The sequence below is a fragment of the Palaemon carinicauda genome, chromosome 12 (assembly GCF_036898095.1).
Source record: "Palaemon carinicauda isolate YSFRI2023 chromosome 12, ASM3689809v2, whole genome shotgun sequence".
NCBI lineage: Eukaryota > Metazoa > Arthropoda > Malacostraca > Decapoda > Palaemonidae > Palaemon > Palaemon carinicauda.
This window is the reverse complement of record NC_090736.1, coordinates 53,453,614-53,463,118: the sequence shown is the minus strand read 5'-3', so window position 1 is coordinate 53,463,118 and position 9,505 is coordinate 53,453,614. Positions and strand designations below refer to the sequence as shown.

The following is a 9,505-nucleotide window of genomic DNA, read 5'->3' as shown; positions in this document are numbered from 1 at the left end:
ACTAAGGACCACTCCTAAAGACGTCCTGGATGTCTCGGCAGCTGAAATGGGCTATGGTGTATGGTCGTCCCTGCCAATGTTTTTCCATCTGCAACCTCCTCCGACAATCTCCAGCGGCTATGTCACGTTGTGGGAAAAATTACTCCATACCGCCAGACTTACAAGCCCCCTACTAAGCAACACCCATCGACAGATCTGCACTCGGTAACACACGTTTTTCTGCGCAACAACACTAGCAAGCCACGTTAACACCCCCTTACACGGGCCCTTTCCTCGTGATCCGTCGTACACTGAAACCGCTCATCCTGAACATGCAAGGCAAAAAAGACTGGGTCTCCATTGATCGCCTAAAACCTGCATATCTCCTGCCAGATGACCGGCCTTCAGTATGCCTCTCCAGATCATTGTGTACTATTTCACATGTATGTCTTTTTAAGAGGGCAACCATGTACCGCACGCTTATCACATGCTCGTACACAGTAACAGTATTTCTGTTTTTTCATATAGTGTCATTATCGCTCTCCTTTCGCACTGATAAATTATTAATGCCTTTATGTACTTGTATAAATCTGTTTGAATTTTTGTGACCTTCTTTCATGAAAACTGTTTTGTTAGAAAAGCTCGCTTTTTGTGGAAATACAGTCGGTTACATTCACTTCGCTTATCAGTTGATACCTAACTGATGCCTCTACACAATATTCAAAATATGGTAGAATGAAAGAATTAAAAATATTTATCAGGGTAGATTAATCACCACAAACATTCAAAGACTTAATAAACTATTTTTTGTGTTAAAGAGAAACAGTCCGAATACCTTCTCAATAAGAATTTGCAATCAAGAATCACATTTAGAATTTTTCGATAAGTTGTGTACAGTTAAAGGGATGTTATCAACGAAACCAAAAGATCTGGATGTTAAGGAGCCCTGTCCATAACCTAGTTACAATCAGGTTTTTTTCCTCTCTCTCTCTCTCTCTCTCTCTCTCTCTCTCTCTCTCTCTCTCTCTCTCTCTTCATGATTATTATTCAACAAAAACTACAATCAAGCAAAAGTGTACTACGTGGCATTTATAATGATTTACATTATTGCTAATTAGGTCCATTCCCCACCTGAATTACACCGGAAAGGATGAGATAGATGAAGGCATGCTCTCGCGTAGACACGTAAGTAGACATCCCCGGGGCAATTATAATTCGCTAATTAACCTCGTTATTTAGAGGCAATGAATAAAACCCGAAGGAAGTTAAGTGTAGAGGTGTCTTAGGTCAACGGGCAAATTCTATCTCTTCTGGTTGGTATTGCAGTGTATTTCCTTTATGAAATCACACGCGATGGATGAAATATTTCTGAAAAGATGGTTCATTATGATTATTATGCGTCATTAAAGAAAATAGACAAAGCAATATCGAAGCAAAATTTGAGAGATCTGAAATTGGTGAAGATATATGAAATGAAGTGAAATGAGGAAATATCATATATCCTTAAAAAAAAAAAGAAAAAAAGGTGATTTTATATCACTTCAGAATGCTCAATTACCATTGCCCGGTCTTCCCTGATCCTCACTTGGGTGAATGAAAACCAGGTCCTTATCTTGTGAGTATAGTTTTGGAATATATCCCTGGGGATTAGTCGAATGAGTAATTTTGAAACGTTAAAAAACCACTTATGCTTAACATTTCTGGTATTGATTCAAGGAGATTCTATTTTTCAACAGACCTCCTTAAGTATTTGATGCAACGGAATAGAAAATAAGTTTATTAAATCAAAATTGCTTTTGGAATCAAACATCAGATTTATTTATATTTATACAGGTTTTATAAATGAGCAGAGCTTGAGTATTTGATGGAAGGGAGACGCAAATATGAAGATTTGTGAATTTATTCCCTTAGTAAGAGACACTGTATCTTGTAGTATGCAATGTATTAGGTATTGGCAGGACATCCATATTTTAAGGGAACCGCTAAACTTGTCTTATGAAATTGAGCGTTGGTCAAGGAATCCGAAAAAAACTCGATCTTTGATATGGCATTTTAAACTACATAGGTGTTGGCAGATTTTGAAACTGTTCTCTATATTTGGTACTTAACCCTCAAGGGAACAAAATGAGTAAATCAGACAATCAATTGTTGATATATACCAGATAATAACTAGATCATTATGGTTATCCTACGTCTTCCTTAAACAGACAGATCTTGAAAATCTTTCTACCTTTCTCAATGACGAGAAAATGAACCAGACTCACTTTCAGAGAAGACCTTGAGCTAAAACTTAGTGGAAACACTAGTTCTAACGCGGCCATCAGTGAAATAAGATAACCATCCGGGGGGAATTATCACAAAAACCCTAATTGTCCTTATCTGTATCCAGGCCACGACAGGAACATAAATGAACAGACGACCTACAAATGAAGGTCAAACCTCGTGTCTTGTTTAGTATGGAAAAAAATTACATGATTGCCCTTGGCCTAATTGTTCTTGTTAATTATAACGGCGAAATAATTGGATTGACAATTATAATGACTCATTCGAGTGTTAGTTTATATCTGTTCAGGGACATATCTTTTCATTAATTGTTACATGATGCTTAATGAGGCAGGTTTTACTGAAACACTTCTCGGAAAGTTCTCTTGCTGTGGAGGATTTATTTTTGTTTTGTTATAAGTTTTGTTTTTTGCCAAATCCTGAGAGAGAGAGAGAGAGAGAGAGAGAGAGAGAGAGAGAGAGAGAGAGAGAGAGAGAGAGAGAGAGGTAGTTAGCGAATGATCGTTTGTGGTGAGAAAGACTGTTGGTACAAATGAGATTGTTTGTTTACATTGTTTTTAGCTAGGTTACGACAGTGGTGAATGTTTCGGAGCGAATGCTTTTTTTATTTGACTGCAGCTTATGGCAGTTGTGTGAATGCTGGATTATTATTTTTTGACCAGCGAGAAAGTGTTTATATATTTCAAAAGCCGTGATTCCTCCTTTGGAGAGATTAAATTGATATGAATGACGATCTTTAGTTGCTGACCTGGCCTGTAATCGATTATACTTAGACTGCTCTTGTGGATTGACCGACTGTAGATGACCTGGATTGTGTTCCAGAACCGGATTTGATTGTGCTTTTTGTATTTCGATTGACGACGATGATGATGATTTTGATGATGATGATAAGGATGACGATGATGACGATGATGATTACAACCCCGATTAGGGAGGCAGCTATGGCACATTGGCCCTTGCTGTAGTGTTACCCACAGAGTTGTGGTAGTTTGCCATTAAGATACCCTAGAACGGTAACCCTCCATTTCCGTAACATGAAAGGTAACCCTGGGTGAATTTCACCCGGTAATTAAATAATTAAAATAAAATACTTATCCTGAAAATCTTGTTATTTGGAACACATACGAATGAAATATAACTCCTTCTCTCTTATTGAGGCTATTATAAATGAAATCCTCCTGTAAATCATATTTTTATTTTTTTTTCAAAAATACAGAAAAAAAATAGACTTTTCTTGGAGTACTTTACTAATTAAATTGACAAAAAAAAAATGATTTCCGAATTTTGTTTTTTGTTGGTGTAGAACTCTCTACTGTCATGGGACTACGTACTGGCTGAATCCCATCTCCCAAGCTCGTATACAATCTGTATGGGAGACAGACAAAAAATGGTAAATTTTTCAGTACATACCAAATTAATTTTTTTCTATTCAACACTTGCAGTATGGCAAATTATGCTTCAAATGACTCAAAGTACATCAATGAAACACATACAGTACTATATATACACTCACCTGTTAGATACAGTCACCACAGACTGGATACAGATGCCGAGGACACATTGGCTTGACGCACTTGTTGCATCTGTGACGCGTCTTCCTATCGGACTTGACCGGGCACTCACAACAGCGCACCAATGCACCGCTGCTGGCTGAGAAAGATGTCCCTGGTGATCCTGCAGCACTGCCTGGTGATGGTACATTGCAGACAGTGGTGATCAAGGACTGCAAGGATCGGGGCAAGGGTAAATCCAGCCGTGACGTGGCCCATGGGGTGATTAGGGCCTTCCCGAGCTGCAGCATGAATTTCTGGCGTGATATGACTTTTCTGTTGCCCCCTCTTTCCATATTCTCCTTGTATAAAATGTAAGAGTTTACATTGGCAGCATTCACCATTCCATAAAAAATACAGAGTGGCCAACGTCTTGTTTTGCGCGAACAGGAATTCCCGGAACACATCTGGTCAAACGTATCAACGCCTCCTTTTGTTGAATTGTAGAATTCAATGATCTCCGGTTTTCCTTTAGTGCCAATGTTGGGCTGAGTGTGCTGAGATGACAGGAGCAACACTAGTTTCTTTGTTGTCTTGGATGTATCAGACACATATGACACCAGAGTCATTTCCTTTGTGTACAGGAAGGCACTTGATCCACGCTCTCTTGTAGCTTTGTCCGTCATCTCCTTCGGTATCTCCTTCTTGTTGTCGCGCACTGTGCCAACAAGAGTCATGCCACAGTTATTTAGGAGATCTGATACCAGGGGAACAGAGGTAAACCAGTTGTCAGTTGTGACGTTCCTGTGTGTTCTACGGTAAGGCCTCGTTAGCTCTCGGGTAAACTGATGGCCGAGTGTAAGGCTGCCCTTTGGTTGAGTCCCCTGCTTCCCCAAGTATGGGATGCCACCAACCAAGTACTTGGACTTGCTATCATTGATGAGAACGAGCTTGATTCCATACTTGGCCGGCTTGTTGGGAATGGTTTTAGGTAAATTTCTCGAATGCAATTTCTCGAAAGTCAAATTCTCAAACCCAATTGCTCGAAAAATAATTTCTCGAACTATCATTTTATCGAATCCCATATTTCTCGAAAAATGATATCTATTTTGTCGAGAAAATTGATGGGAAAAATTTTCATGAATTTAAAGGAAAAATATATCCCTTTGGGTTGACCAACACTAAGGTTAAAAATTTATTGTAAACGAAGGAATGAAAAAAATACAAAGGTTATAATTTTATTGTATGTTGCAATCAAAATAGGTAAGAATAGTTAAAAAAATAAAGATTAAAATTTAATCAATCAAAATGAAATGTTGTATGCTACACTTCGTAGATATTCTTCTACAGGCCTCTCTTCGTCATAATTCATTACAATAGTTTTCAACCTTTTTGCACAGTCACGATACTTCTTTTTGCTTACAGGGATACCAACACCTCCCAAATATTGTTCAATTCGTAACTCCTGTAGACTTTGTTCTCGTTGTAATCCTTGTATAAATTTCCAGATGGATGGATGACAAGCACTTAATTGCTGTTCGAAGCCGTAATGCCAGCCTTCGACCGCATTGTTTGTCTTGGGCATTTCTTCCATAGCATAATCAAAACAGTTCCATAATTCATGTTTAAAGAAAGGAGCACGTCTACAGTTATTTCTATGCGGCCGCCCGATCCATGTATCTTCAAAAGAGTCAACCACACTTTGAAGTTCAGCGGGGAAAACTTCATTTTCAATTAAATATTCAAATGTTTCTTCGACCTTGAACACTGGTACAAACGCTAATGCAGATAACAGGCGAATCTGAATAGCAAATTCAGCATCGGTGTCGTACCGTACTTTGAAGCCATTTTCTTGAATTTTTCGATAAATAGATTTACAAAAATGAAAAAAGCAGCCACGGCATTTTGTCCTTGGAAATTCATGCTCTATAGCTCTAATCATGGCCAATTCAAAGTCAATCATTATTGTGGCTGGCTCAAATGTTGGGATTTTTTCTTTTACAATCTGCAGGAATCTTTTGTAGGTCTCTTGAGTTTTGTTCGGTAATAGTGCATAAACGAGGGGTATGATACTTCCTGAATGCACACCATGTATTGTATACAACTGAAAAAAAATTGAAGGTACCGTCTTAAAAGTACCATCAGCGAACCAGTTCTCTGAACGTGCTAGTAAATCGAGGTTTCTCTGTGTTGAAAAAATCAATATACGATCATTTGTGGGACCCGAGTCATACATAAGAAACAGTTCTCCTTTGTGAGTTTTGGTAAAATCTTCCGGGATGATAAGATCTTCTTGGCAATCGGGCAAAGCAGGGACATAATTTTTCTTAGCTCGTATATTTCGTATATTCCTCTTCATATTTGATATTGATGGCAGTTTCAGCGCAACAGCCCCACTTACCCCCATTGAAGCACAAGACACTATATAATGGGGTGTATCCCTACTATTCAATGCATCCTCTCTCACTTTTTCTTGGACTCTGGCAGCTTCGACTTTAGCACCGTCTCCTGCATGATTATGGTCACCACTCTCTTTTTCTATATTATCATCGATAGTGATAGCACGAGCAGAACATTTAAATTTCTTGCACATTTCACATTTCCAATAAATTTTGTTATTTACTCCTTTGTCCTTGATATATAAATATCCATTTAAACACAATTTCTTCCTTCCTTTTTCACTCTCGACATACGTTACTTCCATCTTGATGGACTGAGACTACTGGAAAAAATATTATAGGAAAAATTAAATTCAGAATTTTGTAAACGGAAGTGTTTTTAAATGAGAAGCGTTTAGAATGCTAATGGCCTCTTTATAAATTGGTCTTTGGCGCTTATGGAATACTTTCGATTGTTTTCGAGAAATTTACTTGTTTGTTTTCGAGTAATTGACATTCGAGAAAATGATAGTTCGAGAATTTTTTTTTTCGGTCAATTGAATTCGAGAAATTTACCTTCGTGCAATTGATTTCGAGAAATTTGCCTGACACCGTTGGGAATGTACATACGGAAGGGGCAGCGGCCCCTGAATCCCAGTAGCTGCTCATCAACAGTGAGGTTTTCATGGGGGACATACAGTTTGCCACATCTCTCAATAAAAATGTCCCATATTTCCCTCACAGCAGCAAACTTGTCAACCTCTCGCCGAACCTGTCGCGTTTGTGGGTCGTCAAATCTTAGACACCGAATAAGGAACCTGAACCGAGCCTCGGACATTGCCACGGTATAGACCACAACCTGTATCCACGCTCCACATTTCACTGGTGTGGATGTGTTCATCGCACTTCTGGGCACTGATGATAAGTACACCCAGCAATGCTTTGACTTCTAATGGCACAGTGGGAGCAAAAGTGGCTGATCTTCTTTTATAGTTGGAGGCAAATGTATCAATGGCCTTGTTAGTCCACGTCACAATCACTTGGATGAGATCATCATTGAAAAATAAACTGAAAGCTTCCTCTGGTGACACTGCATTCCTTGCCGCCCCTGGAGTTGAGCCAGGAGTAAAGGCGCTCACGATGTTCCTTGTGGGAGTCCTTACGTTACTTGGGGTCTGCGGCCGACAACTCCACCTAAACTTACTAGGGGTGGCAATCGTTGTAGTCTTGAATATGACGATGGGCGGAATATCACGCTGGCGCCTTCTTCCCCTATCAGTGGCAGCAGGAGTAGCTGAGGTAGAAGCGATAGGTGTGGGGACGTCGGTAGGAATTGGGGATAGAGAACGGTCAACAGAGGTACGACAGGGGCGTTTGACTGGTGTAGAGGCTACCCTTTTTCCTCTTTTCTTCTTCATGCTCATCATCACGTCATCTTCTTCCTCATCAGAACTCTCATCTCCTGGTTCAGGTAAATATTCTTGGTTTTCATCACTATCATATAACAGGTCACATTCAAGTTCATCAATTTCATCATTATCACTTTCTGAACCACTATCTTCACAAATTTCTGAGAGAGCCCCAGTTGTGTTCATAAGTTCAGACAGTTCTTCATTTGTGTATGCCTTTTTGCTGGCCATGGCTTATTCTTTATAATTCACTCACTTTTATTCACTAAATCTTGCCTGAAAAGAAAAAAAATATTATGCAAGGGTTTACAAAATAATATGTCACATTCAAGTTCATCAATTTCATCATTATCACTTTCACAACCACTTCTATCTGCACAAATTTCTGAGAGAGCCCCAGTTGTGTTCATAAGTTCAGACAGTTCTTCATCTGTGTATGCCTTTTTCTTTATAATTCACTCACTTTTATTCACTAAATCTTGCCTGAAAAGAAATAAAATATTATGCAAGGGTTTACAAAATAATATGTCACATTCAAGTTCATCAATTTCATCATTATCACTTTCACAACCACTTCTATCTGCACAAATTACTGAGAGAGCCCCAGTTGTGTTCATAAGTTCAGACAGTTCTTCATCTGTGTATGCCTTTTTCTTTATAATTCACTCACTTTTATTCACTAAATATTGCCTGAAAAGAAAAAAAATATTATGCAAGGGTTTACAAAATAATATGTCACATTCAAGTTCATCAATTTCATCATTATCACTTTCACAACCACTTCTATCTGCACAAATTACTGAGAGAGCCCCAGTTGTGTTCATAAGTTCAGACAGTTCTTCATCTGTGTATGCCTTTTTCTTTATAATTCACTCACTTTTATTCACTAAATCTTGCCTGAAAAGAAAAAAAAATATTAGGCAAGGGTTTACAAAATAATACAATAATAGTAACACTGGGAGAATTCCACCCGTATGTACAACATACGGGCACAGTAACCCTGGGAGAAATTTTCCCGAAATGCGTTCTAGCCAAAAAACCAGCCGAGAGCGCGGGACCACACACCCTTCACCAACCAAGTCATATAAGGCACTGAAGGTACTGAGCCACTGGAGTCCCTCCCCCAAACCCCTGGGGGGGTACTACGTCATTGCCAGATTCAGTTGGGTGAATATCTCCCCAGGTTACCATTCTAGGGTATAGACAGTTGGCAGTGTGTGGACGACTGTATTGGTGTCCCTAAAATATATATATAAACATATTTGGTTGTGGTGCATCTTAGTTTTTAAGTTTTGATATTTTTCCTCCGGGTTTATGTGAATGTGGTATTTGTTATTTATTTTGTATGTTAAGTTTTCTTGTGTTGTCTGTATGATATCTTTAGTTTCAAGTATAATAATAATTTTGATTGCGTTTTCTTTTAAGAATATAGTGTTAAGGTTATGTTTTGTTTTCATTTTCCTTCGGTCCAAGAGTCCAGTTGATAACGTAAGGGGAAAGTTTGTGCAGAGGAGACATTTGTCAGTTAGTGTGATCAAGGGTGTGGGGGTTGTTTTGCAACATCCCGCCACATTATTTTGGCGCCCGAACAGGGACTGCTGAGGCGGGACTGATAGCTGGACTCTTTGACGAAGGACTGATAGGATACGAATTTAGAATTAAGGTTGAAGAAAAATGGTAGGTAAATACAAGGCTTTGGAGGAGGAATTGCGGCTGAGTAAGGAGCGTGAGGAGAAATTGTTGCAAGAGAATAAGTGGTTAAGGTGTGAGAATGAGGAGATGCATAGGAAACTGAGGGAAATTCAGGGAACTGTAGAGAGAGTGGAAGAGGGTGTTGAGATGAGGATGCGAGTGAATGAAGAACGAATGGAGAAACGAATGGAAGATATGATGGGGCAAGTCATGGGGATGATAAAAACTATAATGGGTGAAGGTGCAGTCGGAGGAGTGTCCTCAGCTTCGTGTA

The 9,505-nt window shown here is 39.0% G+C and overlaps 1 protein-coding gene across 1 annotated transcript; it reads right to left on the bottom strand.

Annotated features, from left to right (window-relative positions):
* Window positions 1–3,284: 3,284 nt before the first annotated feature.
* On the bottom strand, window positions 3,285–7,770 carry LOC137650547 (piggyBac transposable element-derived protein 4-like). The gene is given in 4 exon segments (XM_068383765.1): window positions 3,285–3,627; window positions 3,776–4,723; window positions 6,741–6,972; window positions 6,974–7,770. Coding segments are annotated over 3 exon segments (1,974 nt in total). The 3' UTR covers window positions 3,285–3,627; window positions 3,776–3,778.
* Window positions 7,771–9,505: the final 1,735 nt, after the last annotated feature.